The following is a 24,105-nucleotide window of genomic DNA, read 5'->3' as shown; positions in this document are numbered from 1 at the left end:
CTTTTACGTCCGACACGTCAGAATATTTAATTTTATTCAATTATTTGCACAGTTGTCGAATCAGAACAACAGAAACACCCAGGCACGCGCTCAGTAACCAGAAGTTGCAGCCATGAAGTGCAAGCAAGCACACAATCAGACCTTGCTGGGCTTGGCTTTGATTGTTGCCATCGCGATTTCGACGGTGACAACTTTGCCCGTGACGCAAAACAAAAAAGCGGACCCCAAGGAGGCTGAATCCAGCAGCACCCCCGCCACAGCTGACGTGGAGACGGCTCTGGAGTATGAGCGCTATCTAAGGGAAGTGGTCGAGGCTCTGGAAGCTGATCCCGAGTTCCGCCAGAAGTTGGACAAGGCCCCCGAGGCAGACATACGTGTAAGTGTGTAGGCGTATTTCCCCATCTGTTATGGAGCTAACCAAGGTCTTCTGTTTTTGTAGAGTGGCAAAATAGCTCAAGAGCTGGACTATGTGAATCATCATGTGAGAACCAAGCTTGACGAAATAAAGCGACGAGAGTTGGAGCGTTTGCGCGAGCTGGCCAATCAGGCCTATGAGCTGAAGAACGACATCGATCGAAAGCATCTGAAGGTGCCTCTGCATTTGGATCACGACAATGAGCACACTTTCGAGATAGAGGACTTGAAAAAGTTGATTCAGAAAACGTCGGATGATTTGGCCGAGGCGGATCGCAAGCGTCGTGGGGATTTCAAGGAGTACGAAATGCAAAAGGAGTTCGAGCGCGAGGCTCAGAAGAAGGAAATGGACGAGGCGTCGCGCAAGAAGTTCGAAGCGGAGCTCAAACAAAAGGAGGAGAAGCACAAGGAGCATGGCAAACTGCACCATCCTGGCAACAAGGCTCAACTGGAAGAGGTGTGGGAGAAGCAGGATCACATGGACAAGAATGACTTCGAGCCGAAGACCTTCTTCTCCATCCACGACGTGGACAGCAACGGCTTCTGGGACGAGGCCGAAGTGAAGGCCCTGTTTGTCAAGGAGCTGGACAAGGTCTATCAAAGTGATTTGCCCGAGGACGATATGCGCGAAAGGGCTGAGGAAATGGAGCGCATGCGTGAGCACTACTTCCAGGAGACGGACACAAATCACGATGGCCTGATCAGCATCGAGGAGTTCATGATGCAAACAACAAAGGACGAGTTCCAGAAGGACCCCGAATGGGAGACCATCGACAAACAGCCGCAATACACTCACGAGGAGTATCTGGAGTATGAACGCCGCCGCCAGGAGGAAGTGCAACGAATGATTGCCCAGGGACAACTGCCACCCCATCCAAATATGCCTCAAGGCTACTACGCAGCGCCGCCACCCGGTGGTGTGGCCTACCATGAAGCGCCGCCGGGTGCTCAGCTCCACTACCAGCAGGCAGAACAACAGCACACGCAGCAGCAGCAACAATATGCCCAGCAGCAGCAGCAATACGCGCAGCAGTACCAACAGCAGCAATACGGCAACGGACAACCCGTCCAACTACACCCCAATCAGGTCTATCAGCATGCCGGACAAATCCCACAGCAGCAGCCACAGCCTGTCTATCAGCAGCCACAGCCTGTGCAACAACAGCAGCAGCCCGTCTATCAGCAGCCACAGCCTGTACAACAGCAACAGCAGCCTGTGCAACAGCAACAGCAGCAGCAGCCCCGTACAGCATCAGCAACCGCAGCCCGTTCCACAGCAGCAGCCCGTGCAATATCAGCAACAGCAACCTGTTCCACAGCAGCAGCAGCCAGTGCAACAGCAACCCATCCATCAACAACAGCAGTCCGGAAACCAGCAACCTGTACAACAACAACAGCAGCAGCAGCCCGTTCAACAGCAACTGCCCCAAGCCCAGCAATTGAATAATCAAAACCCACCGCCTGTGCAAAATCAGCAGCTTCCGGTACAGCAGCAACAGAAAGAACATCAGCAAAATCAACAGATACCACAGCAGCAACACTAAGCATTCCTTTCGATGTCGCATTTGGTATGGAGAACGTGTAGAAATCTTATTAAATTTTTGGTTGATTCTGAGACCAATGATTGGACTGAAATAGCAAACACAAAACAATATCTCACTACGATTATATGGCAAGAAACAAAAGAATAACCGAATGTCGAATCGGCTGCCACATTGTCTTTCCATTTTACTAGTACATCTTTCTTTTTTATACTCTTTCTTCTTCTCCTGTCCCTCTGCATTATGCGAAGTTTTTTTAACGAATTTTTTTGTACATATTACTATTTATATAATATGAGTTTTTATAGCAGAGAAATAAATAAATGATTGGGTCAGACCACGAAAGAAAACTTTACAAACGATTCAAGGCATCATCACAGTAGTACTCGTATAATAAAATATACAACCCTCTTGATCAAACGTAAGGCTTCAAGATAAATCGGTATGTTATTGCAGAGAGAACTATTCAAGAAATACTACAAATATGAATTTTTTTTTTCTTTAGCTTTCCATTCAAAACACAGATGTGTACTACCGCTCTCAGCTCATTCCCGACTTTACAAGCTGCGAAAAAACACACAGCACCCAAAAAGTATGCGAGGCAATCCACAATCTACTTCTTATGGAAGAATTTCGATTATCACGATCACGTAGTAATTACTACGCTATATGTATGTATGTATATATGTATTGTTGCTATCCAGTTTATTATATACCCTCGCTTTCCCCTCTTTTTCATTGGGGGAGAAAATTTCTACTGGTACTTGATCCGGGAATATCCGCCCAAGAGGGCTTTTAATAGGCAAAAGAGCTAGAAGGATAAAAACATACATTTTCCCTGGTTTAGCGATTTCCAGAACACGATTCAATTCCACTTTCGTTCTTTAACTTAATTCAACTTATTTATTCTGGTATGTGTTTTTTTGTGCTAGCTCTGCAGTCCTCGCACGGCTTTGTCAACACACGTGTTCTGCAGCGGTTGAACAATGGGATTAGAAAATACTTGTGCCTTTATAATCCGATGATGCTGTTACACATGGGGATGTGGGGCTTTATAAAGTAATCACGGTGAAAGTTTCTTTCATCGAGATATAGCTCTAAATTTGCATGATTCCATGAAATTTCTATATATTTAAGGCAAACATTAAATAAATGATTCGTAGCATTCAACAAAAAACAAATATTGAGAATACTGAGAAAATGATCAAACTAAATTCGAGTTTTCAAAAAAGTTTTTAGAATTGCGGATTTTTAAAGATACAAACGATCTTTAAATAAATACATTAAAATTCAAGTGAGAATTTTTAACTCAGAATCCTTCCATGTAAATGATTATAAATAAAAGATCTTATGGTGAACTACTCGACCAGGCCTACAATCTACACTAGATATTATGATCCTCAGATCCTTGATCCATGATCGATAATAAATATCAAAACGCTGTATATATATTCGCCAGATGAGAAGTTCTGATAATTTTGTATTTCACCTGGCTTTTTTTTCTCGCAGTGTAAGCACACAAAATAATAAAACAAATTTCATTTGAAGGAATGACGCACTTCGCGGCTTCGAAAAATAGTCGAAACAGAAAGAGAAAAGAAAGACAATGCAATGGAAAGTCCCAGCAGAGCACATACCATGTACCAGTATTCTGCGCGAAGACAATCTTCCCTATGTATCTTTCAGTGGATATATATATATATGTGCACATATGAAGTCTGGTATAAATAGCAAGGCCTGATTGACGATTGAGACAGAAAGCCAAGCCTGAGCAGAAACAAGAGTCACCATGCGATACCTTTTTGTGTTTTCCCTGGCCATCCTGGCCACTCTTGTGCCCCTGGCCACAGCGCAATCCTCCTCGTCAAGCACCAGCAGCTCCGCTTCAAGCAGCACGGAAGCAGCAACCACCACGGAGACGGTGACAACTGCCTCCACGGAGGCAGTAACCACGGACACTGCATCAACCACGGCCCCGGTATCAACCACGACCACATCTTCATCTACATCAGCAGCTGGATCTGAAACTACCGGAAGGCCTCCCCGTGATTGTGGCGGTGGACGAGGTGGCAGAGGACGTGGCGAGGGCGGTCGTGGAAGGGGCAGGCGGGGAGGTGATGACGGCGAAAGAGGAGGAGGACGCAGAGGCGGCGGCCGCAGTGGAGGCGGTAGACGCAGTGGAGGCGGACGCTCAAATGGTCGCTCCAGTAGTCGTGGATCTAATGCAAGGCGTGGCCAGAGATCCAATCGCGGCTAAGTGATCCGAAAAATGTCCACCAGTGAATACGTTCATTGCGAACTTAGTAAAAGAAATTGCATTGCAACTTTTGGTTTTTATTGGAATTATTTCATGAGGGTTCTAGGACCATGGCATAAGTGATTGGATCGTGAATAATGGATGTCCTCTAGCCACTCCCAGATCGGCGTTGTAAAGCTGAGATAAAGCGTATAGCTCACATAAAAACCCCAATATTTTAATTAATTGCGAAGGCAAAAGTTCCGGCAAATAAGGCCATATCGGCGAAGGATCCCTACTTTGCCAGGATCGTAAGGATCCAATCTCCACTACGATGATGAGGTCGATGCTTGGGCAGTACTGCTAAAACTTAATTTCCGAGTATTGATAAACGCAGGGTTCAGTTTATATTCTTTATTGGGCAGTTAGGATTCCGGTTGTTCAGCATTCAACCCGAAGTGATCCGCCTGCGAGTCACAATCACGTAGGTCCTGATGCACCTGCTCGGGTGCGCACACTTCGTTACGGATGACTGCGTTGTTGTCGTTGCTGAGGCTACCAGCTGCATGGCCAAAGCAAACAGAGTGACCAGGAAAAGGAGCTTCATTTTGGGAACTGTGTGCAGAGCTCGTGTCGACTTGATGGGAAGGAGTTTTGTGGTTAATTGATGTGGCATTCGGCGTACTATTTATACTTTTAACGATTATTATTCGCACCAATACCAGCACCAGCTGCAAGAAGCAGACAAAATGTAAGCCACATATTTATCCAGTTATGTAAGCTATAAAAATTCAGTCAGTGGATCCAAATATGTGCACAAGAGATGTTTTTACCAAGAGTCGATGAAAGACCAATTTAATGTCTAATTTATATTTTCTGTCAGCTACCTGTACGAGTATTTCCTTCTCAATGTACCCAACTGGTGTATGGTTAATCTGGTTACAGTTTCGCTCAAATAAGCCAATTGTTCAAACATATCACATTGGCGAATGGCAAATATTTGGGTATTTGCTTCGTATTGATTCCCTTCCTTTTACATTCTGCTTTTCCATGTGGGACAAACATAAAAAGTATGTATGGCAAACACTACAGAGGAACAAACCGAAGCTGGAACTTAACGGATCCCTATAAATAATCCGTGTGGCGCTCCTAACAATCACAGAACCCGGTCATCTCTCTACAGTTCCAGACATTAACCAACAGCTCCAACCTTTATCCAAAATGAAGTTCCTTTTCGTAGCCGCTCTCATTGCTCTGGCCATCCAGTTGGCAGTCGCACAAACAACGGAAGCTGCAACAACGACAACGACAGCTGCATCCACAACTACAAGCACGACGACAGCAGCATCAGTGACCAGTGCCACGACCAAGAAAACAACTAAGATTTGCTGGAGGGGAAACAACTGGTGCAACACCCGCCAACAGGTGAAGTGCAAGAACCCCAAGAACTGCATCAAGACCATTGTGGTGGTGCGTCGCCGGAGGAATTAACTTACTGGCTGTAGATCGAACCTCAATCATGTCAATAAATAACACATAAATTGAAAAGAAAATATTTAATGCCCTACATGGACCAGATTTTTTAGTCATTCAGATGGTTTATAGTTTATAAGTCCGCAAGGCAAGGACTGAGACATCGAATGTATGCCAGAATAGTGGCTCACCGTCTCCTCGCAGCTCAAGTTGAATAGATCACTGGTTCTTTGAGCCTCCTCGAGGTTAGTTGCATCCTCTGATGGCATAAAACAGAAATACTCATTTGCGGTTTCCGAGTATAGGAGAGGAAGCCTTCGCTTGGACTTATGTCCTTCCGCATACGAATATTTTTGTTCGTCTAATAGCTTTGGCCCAGGGCTCACAGGCAGCCAGCATTATCGGAGGGTGTTCATGGTCCACGTGTCCCATTTAGAAACTTTAAATTCGGACTAGACTATGTAAATTATTGATGCACTTAGACGACATGAAGCGATTGGAGAATCAAATTATTTATGTAAATGTACGGTCAGGCCACATGTGGGTAACCGATGAAAAATCATTGGAACGTTTAACTTCTAACATGAAGATCCCCAATTTCCTATATTTATTAATCCTCTGTGTGGTGTGTCCATATTCAAGATGTCTTGGAGCCACATTCGTTTAATGCCTGACTTTTCGTTTACGAAAAGAAACCCCATAGGTAAGTTTAAAAATGCAAAATGTTTATGATTTCGGAACAATAGTAATATTTATTGGTTGCTATTTAGGAAAATGTAGTTTCTTAATTCCTCCGGCGACGCACCACCACAATGGTCTTGATGCAGTTCTTGGGGTTCTTGCACTTCACCTGTTGGCGGGTGTTGCACCAGTTGTTTCCCCTCCAGCAAATCTTAGTTGTTTTCTTGGTCGTGGCACTCGTCACTGATGCCGCTGTCGTCGTGCTTGTTGTTGTGGATGCAGCTGTCGTTGTCGTTGTTGCAGCTTCCGTTGTTTGTGCGACTGCCAACTGGATGGCCAGAGCAATGAGAGCGGCTACGAAAAGGAACTTCATTTTGGATTCGCCTGGGTACTTCTGTGAAATTTCTGGAAATTTGTTGAGCTCCTATCGACTTGATGTGACCGAGTGTTATGATTAATTGTCGTGAGACTTTGCGTTTTTAAATAGCTTTTTGGATTCCATTGTTTGTGTACCTGATTTAGTTCCGCAGACTTCCCTTTTGGAATGTTTAATTGCAAAGCTTTAATAAGATCTTGATCTTGCTTCCCTCAGCTTCGGTAAACAGACAAAAATGTAAGCCAATAAAAGACAACAGCAAATATTTGTTCAATTATGTAAGCTCTAAATATTCAGTCAGTGGGTTCAGATATCAGACCAAGAAACCTATTTTTCCAAAAGTGACAAGACGTAACTTAGTGGAAAAATATATTAAATATTCGTAACTCTAATGGTCTGGCAACTAACTCTATTTCCTTGTCAATGTACCCAACTGGTATATGGTTAATCTGCTTACAGTTTTCCTCACATTATCCAATTGTTCAAACATAATATCTTAGGGCCCACATTTGCATGATAAATGTTTGGGTGTTTGCTCCGAATCTATGTGGGGTAAATATGAGAGGTACTCGAAGCTGGAACTTAACGGATCCCTATAAATAATCCGCGTGGCACTTTTAGCAATCACAGAACTCGGTAATCTCTCCACAGTTCCAGACATTAACCAACAGCTCTAACCTTTATCCAAAATGAAGTTCCTCTGCGTTCTCGCTCTCATTGCTCTGGCCATCCAGTTGGCAGTCGCACAAACAACGGAAGCTGCAACAACGACAACGACTGCTGCATCCACAACTACAAGCACGACGACAGCGGCATCAGTGACCAGTGCCACGACCAAGAAAACAACTAAGATTTGCTGGAGGGGAAACAACTGGTGCAACACCCGCCAACAGGTGAAGTGCAAGAACCCCAAGAACTGCATCAAGACCATTGTGGTGGTGCGTCGCCGGAGGAATTAAGAAACTACATTTTCCTAAATAGCAACCAATAAATATTACTATTGTTCCGAAATCATAAACATTTTGCATTTTTAAACTTACCTATGGGGTTTCTTTTCGTAAACGAAAAGTCAGACATTAAACGAATGTGGCTCCTAAACACCTTGAATATGGACATCCCACACAGAGGATTAATAAATATTGGAAAATGAGGATCATGTTTTTGTTTAATGCCTTAGTAGAAAGCAGGCGAAGATTACGACGAGCGCAGCGTCGTTTTGGTGCTTTCCCCGGTTTGGTTTAAGTAGTAGAAAATGCAGCAGAAAGGGTAGCAGAAAGTTCCGAAACGAAAGCAGCCAAAATCGGTTGCGATTATCGATTTGTGGGTTTATTAAATTGGCAGTTATGGGTGGATAAATTCGAGTTAAAGGAGGAAAGAAAATTAGGTTTAGAAATATGTTTTAAATTAGTCTTACCGTCTAACCGTTTTTTGTAGTGCGTGAAAGTCGATCAGCAAGGAAGAGAGATGCAAAAGTAACTCTTTCGGGAGACAGTTTTATTTTTCTGAGCTCTTTTGGTATTTGGCGATCATTTCTTTTATTTAAAAACCCCCTACAGCTACGGATTTCCGCGAGGAAGCGCTTCATCGTCGGACACGGAAAAAAGGGTGAGTGGAATCGGCATAGTATGCTACTTTAAATTGTGAAAAAAGCCTCAGAGCAGCGCCGTGCACCCTCCATCGAACTTTTCGGCTCTCTCGCATTCCGCCGTGTCCGCTGATTCGCAGTGCACACAGAAGAAGGTTAATTATCATTTTATTTTATTATCAACTATTACCCTATTTAACATTATTTATTTCTTTCATATATTTTATGTTAATTATTTATTATTGATTGTGTAATGTTCATTTTCGGCTATAGTTTGTTTGTCAGAATTTTATATTTAGGTTAATAAATTGTATAATGTTTTAATTCCCGTATTGGTTTTGCCTTCAGCTAGCTGATGTCCCTATAGGAGCTCTCGGAAATCCAAGGGTTCATTCTGGCCAGGTTATATGATTCTGGAATGACCAAGGAGGGTACTGAGGGTGGCAAAAGCATTCCGAGAGTAACCGCGAGAGGGAGAGAGAGTCATCCAATGTTGGTTTTTGGTAATGTCAGGATAGGCATACGATGGAGGAGGGCAAGATCACCACCCCGTGCGCCTCGCGCCTGAATCGTTACACCGATAATGCTGGCTGCCTGTGAGCCCTGGGAAAAACTATTAGAGAAACAAAAATAGTCGTATGCGGAAGGACACAAGTCCAAGAGAAGGCTTCCTCTCCTATACTTGGAAACAGCAAATGAGTATTTCTGTTTTATGCCATCAGAGGAGCTAACCTCAAGGAGGCTTAGAGAACCAGTGATCTATTCAACTTTACCTGCGAGGAGACGGTGAGCCACTATTCTGGCATATGTTCGATGTCTCACTCCATGTAGAGTCCAATGAGTGAATGAGTAAAAATCTGGTCCATGTAGGGCATTAAATATTTTCTTTTCAATTTATGTGTTATTTATTGACATAATTTAGGTTCGATCTACAGCCAGTAAGTTAATTCCTCCGGCGACGCACCACCACAATGGTTTTGATGCAGTTCTTGGGGTTCTTGCACTTCACCTGTTGGCGGGTGTTGCACCAGTTGTTTCCCCTCCAGCAAATCTTAGTTGTTTTCTTGGTCGTGGCACTGGTCACTGATGCTGCTGTCGTCGTGCTTGTAGTTGTGGATGCAGCAGTCGTTGTCGTTGTTGCAGCTTCCGTTGTTTGTGCGACTGCCAACTGGATGGCCAGAGCAATGAGAGCGGCTACGAAAAGGAACTTCATTTTGGATAAAGGTTGGAGCTGTTGGTTAATGTCTGGAACTGTAGAGAGATGACCGGGTTCTGTGATTGTTAGGAGCGCCACACGGATTATTTATAGGGATCCGTTAAGTTCCAGCTTCGGTTTGTTCCTCTGTAGTGTTTGCCATACATACTTTTTATGTTTGTCCCACATGGAAAAGCAGAATGTAAAAGGAAGGGAATCAATACGAAGCAAATACCCAAATATTTGCCATTCGCCAATGTGATATGTTTGAACAATTGGCTTATTTGAGCGAAACTGTAACCAGATTAACCATACACCAGTTGGGTACATTGAGAAGGAAATACTCGTACAGGTAGCTGACAGAAAATATAAATTAGACATTAAATTGGTCTTTCATCGACTCTTGGTAAAAACATCTCTTGTGCACATATTTGGATCCACTGACTGAATTTTTATAGCTTACATAACTGGATAAATATGTGGCTTACATTTTGTCTGCTTCTTGCAGCTGGTGCTGGTATTGGTGCGAATAATAATCGTTAAAAGTATAAAAAGTACGCCGAATGCCACATCAATTAACCACAAAACTCCTTTCCATCAAGTCGACAAGAGCTCTGCACACAGTTCCCAAAATGAAGCTCCTTTTCCTGGTCACTCTGTTCGCTTTAGCCATGCAGCTGGTAGCCTCAGCAACGACAACAACGCAGTCATCCGTAACGAAGTGTGCGCACCCGAGCAGGTGCATCAGGACCTAAGTGATTGTGACTCGCAGGCGGATCACTTCGGGTTGAATGCTGAACAACCGGAATCCTAACTGCCCAATAAAGAATATTAACTGAACCCTGCGTTTATCAATACTCGGAAATTAAGTTTTAGCAGTACTGCCCAAGCATCGACCTCATCCTCGTAGTGGAGATTGGATCCTTACGATCCTGGCAAAGTAGGGATCCTTCGCCGATATGGCCTTATTTGCCGGAACTTTTGCCTTCGCAATTAATTAAAATATTGGGGTTTTTATGTGAGCTATACGCTTTATCTCAGCTTTACAACGCCGATCTGGGAGTGGCTAAAGGACATCCATTATTCACGATCCAATCACTTATGCCATGGTCCTAGAACCCTCATGAAATAATTCCAATAAAAACCAAAAGTTGCAATGCAATTTCTTTTACTAAGTTCGCAATGAACGTATTCACTGGTGGACATTTTTCGGATCACTTAGCCGCGATTGGATCTCTGGCCACGCCTTGCATTAGATCCACGACTACTGGAGCGACCATTAGAGCGTCCGCCTCCACTGCGTCTACCGCCTCCACTGCGGCCGCCGCCTCTGCGTCCTCCTCCTCTTTCGCCGTCATAACCTCCCCGCCTGCCCCATCCACGACCGCCCTCGTGACGTCCTCTGCCACCTCGTCCACAGCCACAATTATTGGGACGGGGACGGCGAGGCCTTATGGTAGTTTCAGATCCAGCCGCTGATGTAGATGAAGATGTGGTCGTGGTTGATACCGGGGGTTGATACCGGGGCCGTGGTTGATGCAGTGTCCGTGGTTACTGCCTCCGTGGAGGCAGTTGTCACCGCCTCCGTGGTGGTTGCTGCTTCCGTGCTGCTTGAAGCGGAGCTGCTGGTGCTCGACGAGGAGGATTGCGCTGTGGCCAGGGGCACAAGAGTGGCCAGGATGGCCAGGGAAAACACAAAAAGGTATCGCATGGTGACTCTTGTTTCTGCTCAGGCTTGGCTTTCTGTCTCAATCGTCAATCAGGCCTTGCTATTTATACCAGACTTCATATGTGCACATATATATATATGTATATCCACTGAAAGATACATAGGGAAAATTGTCTTCGCGCAGAATACTGGTAAATAGTATGTGCTTTCATGTATACATAGATGGTAGCCATTGCATTGTGTTTTTCATTTCTCTTTCTGTTTCGACTATTTTTCGAAGCCGCGAAGTGCGTCATTTTTTCAAATGAAATTTGTTTTATTATTTTGTGTGCTTACACTGCGAGAAAAAAAAACCAGGTGAAATACAAAATTATCAGAACATCTCAGCTAACGATATTTATTAAGATCTTTTATTTATAATCATTTACATTGAAGAATTCTGAGTAAAAAATTCTCACTTGAATTAATTTTAATGTATTTATTCAAAAATATTTTGTATCTTTAAAAATTAAAAAAAATTTAAAAACTTTTTTGAAAACTCGAATTTAGTTTGATCTTTTTCTCAGTGTAGAATATTTGTTTTTTGTTGAATGCTACGAATCATTTATTTAATATTTGCCTTAAATATATAGAAATTTCATGGGACCATGAAAATTTAAAGAAAGAAACTTTCACCGTGATTACCTTATACAGCCCCACACCCCCATGTGCAATGGGATGCCAAACCTTCACAGAATCATCGGATTATAAAGGCACAAATATTTTCTAATCCCATTGTTTCAACCGCTGCAGAACACGTGTGTTGACAAAGCCGTGCGAGGACTGCAGAGCTATCACAAAAAAACACATACCAGAATAAATAAGTTGAAACAATTTAAAGAACGAAAGTGGAATTGAATCGTGTTCTGGAAACCGCTAATAGATAGAATAGATATTCAGCGAAGTAATATTCTGATGGTGATAGTCGAAATCATTATATATATATTTCCTAGCATACTTTTTGGGTGCTGTTCGTTTTTTCGCAACTTGAACTTAAACTATTATATTCAATTGAGTCTTTATTTCCGAGATCAATTAACAAATGAACGGCGATTTCAATTCACCATTTTATTCTGCTATTTTGTGGATTTTTTTCTTAAGTCAGGACTCCTTGCACACTCTCGTATTGCTGGTTATAAAGTGGATCGCGTACTCTCTGCGGGATTTGCTGTACAGGAAAGGTAAATGTCTACCAAAAGTTAAAATGAATGAATATAGGCAAAAATGCGATAAGCACTTCAAGACTTTATCCGATACCTTTTCCCCACGATCTCTAACGAATGGCAAAGGTAGAAGAACTCTTCTATTTCTAGCATGTGTTTCGAAGGGGAAGACATTGGAAGGGGAACGTACATATGGAACGAGTATAAGAGAAGCATAGCTAGAGCTATCCAAAAAGAGCGCCAAGTAATCCATAGGATCTGTTCCCCTGTCTGGTGCCATGTTAAGTGGTTTTCCCCAAAATTCACTTACGTTAGTCAGGAGCAAACAGAAAACAATACCGTGATAAAAATAGTACCTACTGTAATCGTAAAGTCGGGAATGAACTGAATAGAGCGGCGGTACTTAGGGCCACATCTGTGTTTGAATGGAGTTTAGATGCTAAGGAGAATCCGCTATAAATAATCGCTTTTTTCGCACTATCACCAACAGTTCCAACTGGTCCAAAAAAGTATCCACATACATTCACAATGCGCTCCGCTATCGCTCTTTCTCTGGTCGTCCTGGCCACGCTTGTCCTGTGCAGCCAGGTCTCGGCTTCCGGAACCGCAACCACTGTAGCAACAACAACCACTGCAGCAACAACAACAACAACAGCAGCGGCGACGACAACCACAACAACAGCTGCGACGACAACCACAGAAGCCGCGACCACAACCACCACTGCAGCTACAACCGCAGCCACGGCCACGACCGCAGCCACCGCCAAGAAGCACCGCCGTCGTCGTGTCATTATCCGCCGTGTCGTAGTCCGCCGTGAAGGCGAAGGAGGCCGTCGTAGGAGGAGAGCTTCCACAACCAATGGCGTCAACCGGCGTCGTGAGGTGGTCCGTGTCCGCAGGATTGAACGTCGTATCTAATCCGTTCCCAACTGGCCAATATATTCAATAATAAAATCTGCATTTGTCTAAACGTTTGAGGTGTATTATTTATCTGCCGCGGCAATCACTCAGGGTGATCCGACTACTTTTCTGGTAATATAAAATGGTTCTACGGACAACGAAGACCCTTGGTGATCACCTCGAGCGAAACTAGTGCACAATCGAGAAAATGTTAGCCACAACACTGTGCGACAGTCATTTTGTACTTTGCACGAGACAAAATTTAGGTTGTGGGCCGTGATGAGTAGATCACTTTCTCATACTTAGAATTTGCAATATACCCCCAAAATTATTTTAAAAATTCAAAAACCGCAATTCTATGACTGTTTCCATTTTCAGAATTTTTACTCAGAACCTGCAGCGCGCATATCCATAAAAAGTAATAGATTGACAAGAAAATTGTAATACCTTTCACGGAATTTTTGATTCGTGGCAATAGAATGGATATATTTGTAGAATATTTTTTATACCCGTACTCAAAAAAGAGTTAAGGGGTATATTAGATTTGTGGTAAAAGTGGATGTGTGCAACGCAGAGAAGGAAACGTTTCCGACCCCATAAAGTATATATATTCTTGATCAGCATCAATAGTCCGAGTCTATATAGCCATGTCCGTCTGTCCGTCCGTCTGTCCGTCTGTCCGACTGTCCGTCTGTCCGTCCGTCCGTCTTGATGAGCGCCTGGATCTCAGAGACTATAAGAGCTAGAGAAACCAAATTTAGTTTCCGGACTCATGTGATATCACACTGCTACAAGTGTATTTCAAAATTTCGCCCCGCCCCCTTCCGCCTACACAAAGGACGAAAATCTGTGGCAGGCACAGTTTTAAAGATCCGATAAAACTAAAAACGTAGTATCGTAGAGAATGCCCATATCTACCAGATTGCCGAATCTGAATCAGATCGGATCATAATTATAGCCAGAATGAAGAAATTAATTTTCAGTTGCTTCCCCTCCCCCTCCCGCCCACGACAACGCAACTCATTTTCCTTCTCGCTCGCACACTCTGCCGCGTTCAGTGCGCGAGCAACCCCTAGCGGAGGAGATGTAGAATCTAAATGGTACTTGTACAAACTACATGTTAGATGTAGAATAGACATTGTAGATGAGATGTAGATAACAAATGTAGCAAAAAAATGTAAAATGTAAAATTTTTTTTTAAATTCTAAAATTCTAAAAAATCATGCTCAAAAATGTATATACTGACTGAGTACGGGTATAAGTAGAGTCGCGTCCCCAGAAGCGACTCACACGTTCCTTCTCGTTTTGTATGGAATGGTATTATTTTTTGACAAGAACTTTCTAGTGCCAGCTATTCTTAACAAAATAAATAAATAATAAATAAATTTTAGCAAAGAATGACAACGGTACGATTTTTTTTTAGTAATTGTACCATAATTTATATTGCACTAGTTAATGCATGTTTACTTGACATTTAATTCAAATTTTGCTATATGTAAAATTCAAAAATGTAAAAATGAAGATACCTCCTCCCAAAAGGAATACAAATCAGCTGTTGCATTAATAATTCGTTGGGTGACTTATCAGTGGGCTGTCATAATTTATTGTATAGCTTTGAACCGCAAATTCACGAATGGAATACCCCAAAGAATAGATAGTTTCTTGTATTGCTTGTAATTTGAAAATCTACTTCATCAAAGTTCGAACACATTTTTATTAAGCCTTTTTTTATTCAGAATTCTGTTTTCGGGACTCCAAATATTGACACGATTTCTGTTGTTGGCTCAGACAGTGTTAGCCAGAATGTTTGCTTTCCACAGTACTCGTACATTCAGCTCCCGAGTGTTACCCAAATTAGCCCTATTGCTTTTTGTTAGTGAATTTACTTCATTTATAAATAGAGTATGGCCAGGCCTCAGACATGTGTAAATATGTGGGTATATGTAAATATTATACATACATAGGTAAAGAAACAAAAGAAGTATACAGTTATCATGTACACTCAAAGATACAGTCAACTAAAAGTTAGCGCACAGAAAAGCCACGATGCGTCCCCTTGATGCCCTCTTCCTAGCCTGTCTTCTTTATCATTAACCATTGAGCCGCTCCGAGTCCTAGAATGGCGGTTTATCAATGCCACACTCATCGGGTTTCTTGAAGACGAGCGCGTAGGTTAGAATGGGGTGGACATTGCTATCCTCGGAGGCAGCAGACAGGAGCGAGTGCGTGGAGCAGGTCTCCATGAACAGCATCTCGGCATCAAAAGCACTCCAGCGACCACGCGCCAGCTGCTCCTTGACGTACTTCAACTGCGTGTTCACCTGTGTTGGGAGTGGGACGATAAGGATGAGACCAGTTTGGAGCTGAGACGCAGACCACGCACCATTGGCACCAGCAGCGGAGTGCGACAGCAATTAAAGAAATCGGCCACAAACTTACGAATGTTTTCAGGATGGGGTTTCGCATTGATCGCCTGCTGCAGAATGACCCGAATGATGGCGCGAATCTGGGAAAATTGAAATTAGTTATTCGGTTAAGATAAGTGAAATGACAGCAGCAAGCTGGTCTGCACCTCTGGATGTTGGCAGATGTAGACCCAGTTGCCACGGCGCAGCTCCTTCTGTATGCGCGGTATGTTGTTGTATTTATCGATTGCTCCCGAGTCCCATTTTCCGTGATCCCAGATCTTTGGTTGGTTTTCCTTCGCCATTTCCAACAGATGTTTTTTTTTTGTTGCTTTGTTTAAAACTTAAATTTGGATGTGTTGAATAGATGAATGAATGCTAGATTGATTTTCGTTGGAACTGTGTGGCATATTATAAGTCGGCTTGAGAGACGCATGGACTTCGCTCTCGTTCTTTGTAGGAGAGGAAGAACACCATTCATTTCTTTTGATCCTGTATGTTTTTTATTGCGCCTGTCCTTAGTCTATCTATACAGGTAAATCTATCAAATATAATCATGTATATACGGTTTATAGATGCATCACTTGGAAATTCGGCTCTCTGCCGACGGTTGTTTAAAATTATAAATGCGAGCGCGCGCACTTATAATAATCCTCATAAATGCTAAGTAATTTCTTTCGGTATTTATGTGGGTTTGCAGCAAACGGTCACACTGCCCACCAAAAGAAAATTTGGACGAACAAATTGTTCGAGATTTCCGTTTTTAATTGAAAATGATGAATTAATTAGCGCAGTAAATTAACACCAGACTCAACTTCAGAAAGTTTAACAGCGGAAAGACAACGGGAAGCGATGGTAAGCTGAGAAAAGAGCGGTGATAATGAAGGAAAATCTGCCCGGCTTGCCCGGAAAAATGAAGTGCTGGTCGTAATAATTGACCAAAAATAGAATGGAAACCCAAAAATAGCTGCGCACGTTTCTAATTGGACTCGTTGTCCTTCGCTTCCCCGTCCATTGCAGGCTGTTCTGGGTCCCCAACTGGTGATCACGCTGGTGATGGTGAGCGTGATACAGAAACTGAGTCCCCACTACTCCTTCGCCAAGTGGATACTCTGCCGCACCGGCCTCTATCGCTATCTGCACCCAACGGACGACGAGCTGCGATCCAAGGGCGGTGTGCCCAAGGAGAAACCAGCCAAGGGCAAGCACAAGCAGCAGAATGGAGTCTCCGGGCAGTTCCACATACCGCGCAGCATTGAGCTGGACCTGGAGACGTTGCCGGTGCAGGAGCAGGACGTGGTGCACCTGCGCTACTTCACCGAATACCAATGGCTGCTGGACTTTAGTATCTACGCCGGCATTGTGTACGTGATCTCCGAGGTAGGTTTGAAATCGCTTAAATCTTGATATTGACCCATAATAACCACGCACCCGCTCTATTCGGAGCAGCTCTTCCACTTTTACTTTCCGCTGAAGGAGGAGATCAATCTGAGCATGGTCTGGTGCCTACTAGTCATCTTCTTTTCCCTAAAGCTGCTGTCCTCCCTCACCGTTCTGTATTTCCAAAGCGAGGAGTCCATTGGCGAGCGGTCCATGGTTATTGTGGCCTGTCTGGTCTATCTGCTGATCGCTATGATCGTGCTGATCATCGACGAGCGCATTCTCGAGACAGGACTGGAGGATGCCTACACCAGTTTCAATGCAAGCGCCTCGAAGTTTCTCACCGAGCAGGGTCTACCCTCATCGTGAGTAGAAACCGCAGATATACTGACTACTGGCTAAAGCCCTTTCCTTTGTATTTCCAGTGGTCCGGCCTCAAAAATTGTGGTCAAATTCTTTCTCGCTCTGAGCTGCGGCGTGCTCGGCTCGCTATTCACCTTCCCCGGCCTGCGCATGGCCAAGATGCACTGGGACTCGCTGAAATACTGCCGCGGCAATCGCGTGATGCAAGTCCTGCTGAATCTCAGCTTTGTGCTACCATTTATTTTGGTCATTTTGTGGATCAGGCCCATCAGCCGTGACTATCTGACGGTGCGCGTCTTCCAGGGCATGCAACAGCCACTGTAAGCTCGTGAATCGTTTCATTCTTTTATTCAACCGCTTCTAAGAGGGTCCTTTCTCGCTCCAGACTGACGCCGCATGCCTTTGAAACGCTGCGCTTGCTGCTGGTCGTTTTTGTGGTGGTCATGCGCTTCGCCCTGATGCCCGTCTATCTGCAATCGTACCTGAACCTGGCCTATGATAAGATAATGGATCTGCGCAAGGAGGCCGGTCGCATCACCAATGTGGAGTTCAAACAAAAGGTGTGCATAGGCTGCTCGAGTTTCACTGTGAATTTTCTAACCTTCCTGCCTGCTCTTCCCTCAGATCTCCTCTATTTTCTACTATCTCTGCGTTGTGACCCTCCAATTTGCTGCCCCGCTCATTCTGTGCCTCTACCTGACGCTGATGTACAAAAGCCTGGGCGGTTTCAGCTGGTCAGGCGTCTTCAGTGAGGCTGTCGTGCTGCAGCACGAGTGTGCTGCCGGCGACGTGGAGACGGCCGTATCCGGCGGTACTGCCACTGCCATTGAAGAGGGAGAGTTCAATATTATGGAGTCGGCACAGTCGCTGCAGGCATCGTTCAGTAGCCTTAAAAATGTAAGATCCCCCAGATGACCCGAATGCCAGCCGACGGTTCTTAAATTTATTCTCTGTATATTACAGGTTTTCTCCACGGAGGTGTACAAGGGATTTCTGGGCTTCGCCACGTGGTGGAGCTACTTCACTCTCTTTGCCACTTCCTCGCTGGGAATTGTCTATCAGTCGTACTTCAACAAGACCTAAGGCCATCTCTTCTAATTGCATATACTCGCGCTGGAGTTCTCTACACTCAGCCAATCAGCATGCTAATCCTAGTTAGTCCCTTTAATGTTTTATCGTAGTCCATTCGTAGCCCATACGCATTGATATTGTTTTATAGTCCAGTCAAGTGAAATCAAAACACCCTGAAAACTTCTTGGTTTACACCGTGTATTGTATATAATACTACTTTATCGATTGTTTATAAAGTTTGTAATAAAGAATTTTAACCAGGAGCTAATGCTCGAGTGCTCGATACCAGTAATGGCTCTAAAAGACGAGGCTTTTGGATACTCGCAAAATACGCAATTGAGATAGGATTTGCAGTCTATCTATAACATTCCATATCCACTCTACCTGTGGGTATTTGTTGTCCCATAAACTTAACTTTAGAGCCCTAAACAATTGGAATTATCCAAAGATTAGCTTCGATTTCCCTTGCCATTATTCTATTATTGAGATTAAAAGACGTTCGGTTTAGTTGATTATTTTGGCCAATTTGAAAACACCATTTTATTGAACCTCAAAGGTTGTGGATAGAATTAACCTAACCGACCACAGGCCAATGTATATATCATATCATATGTAATTTTCCAATATATAGTGCGAAGGGGAAAGTAACCGGGTTTTACTTCATAATCTTTACCATATTATATAGGTACTAGTTTCTAGTATCGGTGCAAGCTCCATCTCTATTTGACTTAGATCTTGGCGATGCCAATGACACCGCAGCCAATACGGGCGCCGGCATTGCCGGTGGTCTTGCTCAGCTCGTGGCCACCCTTGCCCAAGTCATCAGCATCGGCGTGGACGACCACGGTGCGTCCAATGATGCTGTCGGCACCGAAAAGAGTGATCTTTGAGTCGGTGATGCTGACAGCCGTGGGGCTGTCGCCGGCCGCCTGAATGTTGCCCAAGTCGCCCAAGTGGCGGTTCTCGTCGGTGGGGGCACCGTGCTCCTTGCTGCGGGGATTGAAGTGGGGGCCGGACGACATGCAGCCGTTGGTGTTGTCGCCGAACTCGTGCACATGGAATCCATGCAGTCCCTTGGTAAGGCCCAGCACCTCCCCGGTGACTTTCACGGGAGCCTCGCTGGTCTGTCGTACAAAGAGAATGAATGTTGAACAATTTGATTATCTCTGAGGGTATGATACTGCTCGGCTTCCCCCGATAAGCGAAAAGTGTAGGTATAATCGTGACATGTACATACTGGCCCCCCCATACATGCACAGACACGCAGAGCTGCGCACTGTTATTGGACTTATATAATTTTCATTTGTTAAATGACACAGCGAAAACTTAATTCTGACTAGCAATATTCATCAATTCCATTGCCCCAGAGGGTGGCCGGGGAAACCGGCACGACCTTTAAAATGGCTTCGGTTATTGCTGTTGTTTTTGTTGCTGCTTCTGTGGGCTGCCATTTTTTCTAGAACATTTTCTGAAATTGAACGGTATAGTTGAGAAAACTTACCTCCTGCTCGAAGAAAACGGTGCCCTTGGCATCGCCGTTAATTACACAGACAGCTTTAACCATTGTTTTAATGTTTTTTGATTAAAAAATCAGAAGCGAAATTCCTGTACGTTAGAGGTGTCAAACCATCAAGGGCACTATCGATAGTATCGATATTTTACTGCTAGTCTCTACTATCGACGGTTTTGCGACTATCATGATATTATCGAGCTACAGTCGTTGCGCTTTTGATATGTTTGGATTGGCTGCTATAAAATACGAAGACAAATTTGTAAACAAATCGACAGGTGGCATCTAATTTTTACAATGGACAAGTTCCTAAAAGGTTTCAATGGTTTTTTAATAATTATTAGAGCTATCACGATAGTATCGATTGTTTTCTCAAACCTTCGACGTTGATATTCCTCGATATTGATATTCCGTTTAATATTACCAGCTAGCTGGGACTCTCAGCCCTAAACAAATAATTTTACCGATAGATACATACATTTTTTAAGAGATTGGCAAGTTTTCAGAAGTCCTTTTTATTGGATTATTTACATATTATGGTTCAAACAAAAACAGCATAAAACGAATTTGTCGTCGTTTTGTGGCGCTGCCAGACTCGTGCAATTCATAGTTGCTGCGGGCTGCCATACCGTGATATTTTGTGATATGACCCACATATACTCAAATATACCTTCTCGTTTTCAGAATATACCCAAAATTATATGATATACCATATACGGTTACACTATAATTTTCGTTCGTTATTTTTGGTTTCAAAAATTATTCAAATAAAAATCGCGTAAAGCATGGAACAGCATGCTGTGGGAGCGAGAGAAATATATGATTTACATGCGCCGTTGCCATGTCGAGATTTTGTACCGAAACAACTCTATTTGAACTATTTCGTCGTAACGGTGGCTTTTGTCAAAATATTTGGGGCTGTTTTGGAATCTCTGAGGAAATAACATTTGAGAATGTGTCCGCACGCTGTCCGAGAATGGCTGGTGCTTCTAACCATGGAGATGTACTTGGACAGGTTTATGAAAAAGGGCTACGGCACCATTGCCCAATGCAAGCGAATTTTTCCGCGTGATCTTAGGATATTGGGGATTTACCATCGATGCCATCGTAAATTGGTGCTAGATGGTGTCCAGCTAATGAACAACGTGGCAGATGAGTGCTTTAAATGCTCTGAGCCCTGCGAGCACCATCATCACAGTCCAATACTCGAGCAGCAAGAAATGATTCAGCTCGGGTTGGACAGTTCAACAGACTCTTCTGATGGTGACAGTAAAGCTGAAGAGTGCCGATCCATTATTTCGAACATCTAACAACAATCCCATGGAGTCGGAAAACGTCTTCGATTTCTCTGTTGAATTCTCAGGTACCTCTGTGATACCACCCATCAATTTCAGCTTCTCCTACACATGCGTTGCTTGTCCAGACTTGGTCTTCAGGAATGTAACAGATGTGGCCGAACACATAGCCGATGCCGACGATGGGAACACGCACAAGATTGCTCCACTGCCGATCGGGGGTGTTGCCCCCGGCTGCCCAACAGACTCAAGATGGAAAACCCCATGCAGCAAATCGATTTGAATAAAAAAAGTTGTATAAATATTTGTGATTATTAGCTAGGAAAATCAAATCCTTTGCCTCTTTATTTGTTTATTTAAATTACTTAAACCTAATTAACGGATTTAACAATGCATTCAACAGATACTTGATGCCCCGCATTAGTTCCTGCAGGCGGGCACCCATCGGAGGGGCACCAATGAGTCGTCCAATGCTCGCCGTTCCCAGCTCTGGGGATTTACAGTCCCGGCACTCGATGGTCTTCAACAGCACTTGCACATCATTGGTTCGCATCCGGGTGTGCTGGAGTGTGCCGTAAAACAACACAATATCCCCCTGGCTGAGCTGCCGTGTGAAGTTCCCAAAGTCATGATGGGCCTTTAGAACCACTTCAGCTGATGTCGTGCGTCCCAGCAGTCGGCTAACGCTGCTGCCGCTGCTGCCGCTGCCGACCTTCACCAGCAGTTTGTACTCGTAGCGGTTATACTTCTGGAGCGTGCAGTTGCCGGTGCGAGCATTGACTGTTTTGAACACGCGCCGCCACTCATCGCATTGGTCATCCAGCTTGCGATTGCACTGGAAATTCTGCGATATGTCCTCGCCATGAGCGCAGCGTACCGCCCTGCCCAACCAGGCGGGCAAATAATTGGCGACGAGATCTTCAAACATGTTGGATACCTTGGCGATTTCCACCTTGGAGACTTTGCCCTGCCAGGTCACGGGCATGCCATTGAGGTGAAAGCAACGCAGCTGAGAGTCTATCTTGTTGGACTCCTCTTGGAAGGGTAGGGCGCACAGGGAATGGAAACGATCCCAGGTCAGTGAGTCGGCGTCCGATAGAGAGTCGAGACCGACACGTGGCAGGTCATTGAAGCGCGGGTCGTCCTTGAAACTGGACGTCATGTAGGGCAACACCAATGCATAGACCATTGTCACACCCATGATTAGCTGCAAATGATTTATGATCACACAATAATAGTAAATATCGCTGGACGCCACCTGGACACTCACCTGCAGAATGGTAATATACTTCCGGGTGGCACGGTTCATGGTCAGCAGATAGGAGACGACCATTGTGAGCATGCTGGCGATGGCTACGCCGCCCCAATGTAGCTGCTCGCTGGCCAACCCAAGGCTTTTGATGGCCACAAAGACTGGAACGAAGAGCGCCACCATGCCGAATTTTGGCAGGAACAAAACCATTCCGGCGAGGACAAGCGTCCCGCGAATCACACCGCACATGGTGGCACCCTGACAGGTGGCGATGCACACTTGCAGCCAGCAGAGCGTAACGCAGTGTGGAATAAGATGCGTGTAGACAGCGTGCCAGCGTGAACGTTTGGCCATTATCACCAGGAGCACCGGTATCAAGAGGTACAAGGCTGTGCGGCAGCTCAGACAGAACTCAATGCCGTTGCCAATGACAAAGGTCGCGAAGCGCGATGTAGCCACCTTGTCCATCTCATAGGGGTACTTGGCCAGGACGTTGACGGCAAAGGAGACAACCACCACCCAGTTGGGCAGTAGATCAGACGAGGCATACATGCTGACGCCCATGGTGAGTAGCGTGAAGGCTCCGGAGATTATGGTTAGCTCTGAGTGGGGCATCCAGCCATCGGCCACGAGTGGATACACAATCTGGTTGCAGATGAAGGCGCCGAAATAATACCCGTACGGCTTCATGTTGTTCCGCAGGAAGCGCTTCTCCGCAATGCCCGCATCGATGTTGTTGTCGCCGTAGCACTGGAACAGTCCCGACCAAATTCGAAAGTCGACAAACTGTTGCTTGGTCTTCAGCATTTTACAGGTGGCCCAAATCATCATGCCAACGCTTAAATAGTAGCTGATGAGCGGCACCAATTGGAAGCTGCTCCACCAGGAGAGGGCTATCAGGAGACCTAGGCGCGCGCTCACCGGTAATAGGCTGGGCAACGAGATGATGCAGTTCACCAGGCGATGGTAAAACAGGGTGAGAAATATGAGCGGGTGGGAAAAGATGCGCTGGAAGCGGGGCACATGGTCCAAGCACCTGGGATCCGTCACAGACAGTGTCAAAGTGGGCATCCGTCCGGCACTGTAGTTGGAAGCAGCCGACACGAGGTTTGCCTTGGAGATTAAGCGTTGATGCTCCACGTTTGCATGCCCAATGGATTCCATGCTCCCCAGGAGCTCACATTCCGGCTCGCCCTCGCTGCTGGAACCGAATTTTGCGTCCTCAAGTCTGCGACGTTTCCGTTGAAGATTGTATATGCATCTCATTTCTCTTTCCAGCTGCTGGGGCGTGACGTGCTCCTCGCCGTTCGAGAGGCAGGCAAAGAGTTCACGAGCTGCTTTTCGCGCCGCTCGCTCCCCAGGAGTCATGGATGGGCAGCGACGCACTTCATGCACTTCATGTGCAATATGGTTCTCCAATTTGTTTAATGAGGCCCGATCTGAGGTCATGTTTGGAATTTTATTGTGTGTTGTTGATATTGTGCTGACATATGGTTATGTTGTTATGTACCTTCTAGATTCCAACGCCTACGTTTGCTGACGCCTGTCCGCTCAGTT

At 44.7% G+C, this 24,105-nt stretch overlaps 12 protein-coding genes across 12 annotated transcripts; 6 read left to right on the top strand and 6 right to left on the bottom strand.

The window, feature by feature from the left end:
• Positions 1-19: 19 nt before the first annotated feature.
• Positions 20-2,616, top strand: LOC111071244 (nucleobindin-2). The gene is made up of 4 exons (XM_041593562.1): positions 20-376; positions 440-1,650; positions 1,688-2,397; positions 2,461-2,616. Exons 1-3 carry the CDS (start codon positions 113-115, stop codon positions 1,956-1,958), a joined length of 1,746 nt encoding a protein of 581 aa, XP_041449496.1. The 5' UTR covers positions 20-112; the 3' UTR covers positions 1,959-2,397; positions 2,461-2,616.
• Positions 2,617-3,744: 1,128 nt separating this feature from the next.
• LOC111071253 (protein FAM98B-like) lies at positions 3,745-4,212 on the top strand. Its single transcript, XM_022362496.2, has one exon. It carries the CDS (start codon positions 3,745-3,747, stop codon positions 4,210-4,212), a length of 468 nt encoding a protein of 155 aa, XP_022218188.2.
• A 1,200-nt stretch (positions 4,213-5,412) lies between these two features.
• On the top strand, positions 5,413-5,682 carry LOC111071323. Its single transcript, XM_022362598.2, has one exon. The coding sequence runs from the start codon at positions 5,413-5,415 to the stop codon at positions 5,680-5,682; it is 270 nt and encodes an 89-aa protein (XP_022218290.2).
• Positions 5,683-6,448: 766 nt separating this feature from the next.
• Positions 6,449-6,718, bottom strand: LOC121404438. Its single transcript, XM_041593896.1, has one exon. The coding sequence runs from the start codon at positions 6,716-6,718 to the stop codon at positions 6,449-6,451; it is 270 nt and encodes an 89-aa protein (XP_041449830.1).
• A 692-nt stretch (positions 6,719-7,410) lies between these two features.
• On the top strand, positions 7,411-7,680 carry LOC121404532 (protein new-glue 3-like). The gene has a single exon (XM_041594187.1). The coding sequence runs from the start codon at positions 7,411-7,413 to the stop codon at positions 7,678-7,680; it is 270 nt and encodes an 89-aa protein (XP_041450121.1).
• A 1,569-nt stretch (positions 7,681-9,249) lies between these two features.
• LOC111071321 lies at positions 9,250-9,519 on the bottom strand. The gene has a single exon (XM_022362597.2). It carries the CDS (start codon positions 9,517-9,519, stop codon positions 9,250-9,252), a length of 270 nt encoding a protein of 89 aa, XP_022218289.2.
• A 1,196-nt stretch (positions 9,520-10,715) lies between these two features.
• LOC111071252 lies at positions 10,716-11,212 on the bottom strand. Its single transcript, XM_041592173.1, has 2 exons — positions 11,011-11,212; positions 10,716-10,951 (listed from the first exon to the last, which is right to left on the bottom strand). The coding sequence occupies exons 1-2, from the start codon at positions 11,210-11,212 to the stop codon at positions 10,716-10,718; spliced, it is 438 nt and encodes a 145-aa protein (XP_041448107.1).
• Positions 11,213-15,131: 3,919 nt separating this feature from the next.
• Positions 15,132-16,062, bottom strand: LOC111071303. Its single transcript, XM_022362565.2, has 3 exons — positions 15,845-16,062; positions 15,656-15,778; positions 15,132-15,593 (listed from the first exon to the last, which is right to left on the bottom strand). The coding sequence occupies exons 1-3, from the start codon at positions 15,980-15,982 to the stop codon at positions 15,387-15,389; spliced, it is 468 nt and encodes a 155-aa protein (XP_022218257.1). The 5' UTR covers positions 15,983-16,062; the 3' UTR covers positions 15,132-15,386.
• A 312-nt stretch (positions 16,063-16,374) lies between these two features.
• LOC111071280 (transmembrane protein 161B) lies at positions 16,375-18,754 on the top strand. The gene is made up of 7 exons (XM_022362536.2): positions 16,375-16,532; positions 16,698-17,057; positions 17,127-17,422; positions 17,483-17,740; positions 17,806-17,980; positions 18,045-18,317; positions 18,384-18,754. Exons 1-7 carry the CDS (start codon positions 16,530-16,532, stop codon positions 18,501-18,503), a joined length of 1,485 nt encoding a protein of 494 aa, XP_022218228.1. The 5' UTR covers positions 16,375-16,529; the 3' UTR covers positions 18,504-18,754.
• Positions 18,755-18,994: 240 nt separating this feature from the next.
• On the bottom strand, positions 18,995-20,141 carry LOC111071281 (superoxide dismutase [Cu-Zn]). The gene is made up of 2 exons (XM_022362537.2): positions 19,993-20,141; positions 18,995-19,615 (listed from the first exon to the last, which is right to left on the bottom strand). Exons 1-2 carry the CDS (start codon positions 20,053-20,055, stop codon positions 19,220-19,222), a joined length of 459 nt encoding a protein of 152 aa, XP_022218229.1. The 5' UTR covers positions 20,056-20,141; the 3' UTR covers positions 18,995-19,219.
• Positions 20,142-20,954: 813 nt separating this feature from the next.
• On the top strand, positions 20,955-21,311 carry LOC111071324. Its single transcript, XM_022362599.1, has one exon. It carries the CDS (start codon positions 20,955-20,957, stop codon positions 21,309-21,311), a length of 357 nt encoding a protein of 118 aa, XP_022218291.1.
• Positions 21,312-21,614: 303 nt separating this feature from the next.
• LOC111071279 (wolframin-like) lies at positions 21,615-24,062 on the bottom strand. Its single transcript, XM_022362535.2, has 2 exons — positions 22,567-24,062; positions 21,615-22,503 (listed from the first exon to the last, which is right to left on the bottom strand). The coding sequence occupies exons 1-2, from the start codon at positions 23,995-23,997 to the stop codon at positions 21,658-21,660; spliced, it is 2,277 nt and encodes a 758-aa protein (XP_022218227.2). The 5' UTR covers positions 23,998-24,062; the 3' UTR covers positions 21,615-21,657.
• Between the last annotated feature and the right edge of the window lie 43 nt (positions 24,063-24,105).

This window comes from Drosophila obscura, unplaced genomic scaffold (assembly GCF_018151105.1).
Source record: "Drosophila obscura isolate BZ-5 IFL unplaced genomic scaffold, ASM1815110v1 contig_1, whole genome shotgun sequence".
Classification (NCBI taxonomy): domain Eukaryota; kingdom Metazoa; phylum Arthropoda; class Insecta; order Diptera; family Drosophilidae; genus Drosophila; species Drosophila obscura.
The sequence above is the reverse complement of the archived record's forward strand: the minus strand, read 5'-3'. Positions and strand labels throughout refer to the sequence as shown.

Bases quoted from the DNA above. Each gene is read 5' to 3' on its own strand.
- LOC111071303 (XM_022362565.2), bottom strand. From the start codon at position 15,982: ATGGCGAAGGAAAACCAACCAAAGATCTGGGATCACGGAAAATGGGAC. The intron at 15,779-15,844 runs GTGCAGACCAGC...CAATTTTCCCAG, and splicing joins ACATCTGCCAACATCCAGAG to ATTCGCGCCATCATTCGGGT. The intron at 15,594-15,655 runs GTGCGTGGTCTG...CTCCCAACACAG, and splicing joins CTCCGCTGCTGGTGCCAATG to GTGAACACGCAGTTGAAGTA.
- LOC111071279 (XM_022362535.2), bottom strand. From the start codon at position 23,997: ATGACCTCAGATCGGGCCTCATTAAACAAATTGGAGAACCATATTGCA. The intron at 22,504-22,566 runs GTGAGTGTCCAG...AATCATTTGCAG, and splicing joins AGTATATTACCATTCTGCAG to CTAATCATGGGTGTGACAAT.
- LOC111071324 (XM_022362599.1), top strand. From the start codon at position 20,955: ATGTGTCCGCACGCTGTCCGAGAATGGCTGGTGCTTCTAACCATGGAG.
- LOC111071321 (XM_022362597.2), bottom strand. From the start codon at position 9,519: ATGAAGTTCCTTTTCGTAGCCGCTCTCATTGCTCTGGCCATCCAGTTG.
- LOC121404532 (XM_041594187.1), top strand. From the start codon at position 7,411: ATGAAGTTCCTCTGCGTTCTCGCTCTCATTGCTCTGGCCATCCAGTTG.
- LOC111071253 (XM_022362496.2), top strand. From the start codon at position 3,745: ATGCGATACCTTTTTGTGTTTTCCCTGGCCATCCTGGCCACTCTTGTG.
- LOC111071280 (XM_022362536.2), top strand. The intron at 17,058-17,126 runs GTAGGTTTGAAA...TATTCGGAGCAG, and splicing joins TTGTGTACGTGATCTCCGAG to CTCTTCCACTTTTACTTTCC. The intron at 18,318-18,383 runs GTAAGATCCCCC...TGTATATTACAG, and splicing joins CGTTCAGTAGCCTTAAAAAT to GTTTTCTCCACGGAGGTGTA.
- LOC121404438 (XM_041593896.1), bottom strand. From the start codon at position 6,718: ATGAAGTTCCTTTTCGTAGCCGCTCTCATTGCTCTGGCCATCCAGTTG.
- LOC111071252 (XM_041592173.1), bottom strand. From the start codon at position 11,212: ATGCGATACCTTTTTGTGTTTTCCCTGGCCATCCTGGCCACTCTTGTG. The intron at 10,952-11,010 runs GTATCAACCACG...AACTACCATAAG, and splicing joins GGCCCCGGTATCAACCCCCG to GCCTCGCCGTCCCCGTCCCA.
- LOC111071244 (XM_041593562.1), top strand. From the start codon at position 113: ATGAAGTGCAAGCAAGCACACAATCAGACCTTGCTGGGCTTGGCTTTG. The intron at 377-439 runs GTAAGTGTGTAG...CTGTTTTTGTAG, and splicing joins CCCCCGAGGCAGACATACGT to AGTGGCAAAATAGCTCAAGA. The intron at 1,651-1,687 runs GCAGCCCCGTAC...GCAGCCCGTTCC, and splicing joins GTGCAACAGCAACAGCAGCA to ACAGCAGCAGCCCGTGCAAT.
- LOC111071323 (XM_022362598.2), top strand. From the start codon at position 5,413: ATGAAGTTCCTTTTCGTAGCCGCTCTCATTGCTCTGGCCATCCAGTTG.
- LOC111071281 (XM_022362537.2), bottom strand. From the start codon at position 20,055: ATGGTTAAAGCTGTCTGTGTAATTAACGGCGATGCCAAGGGCACCGTT. The intron at 19,616-19,992 runs GTAAGTTTTCTC...TTTGTACGACAG, and splicing joins CCGTTTTCTTCGAGCAGGAG to ACCAGCGAGGCTCCCGTGAA.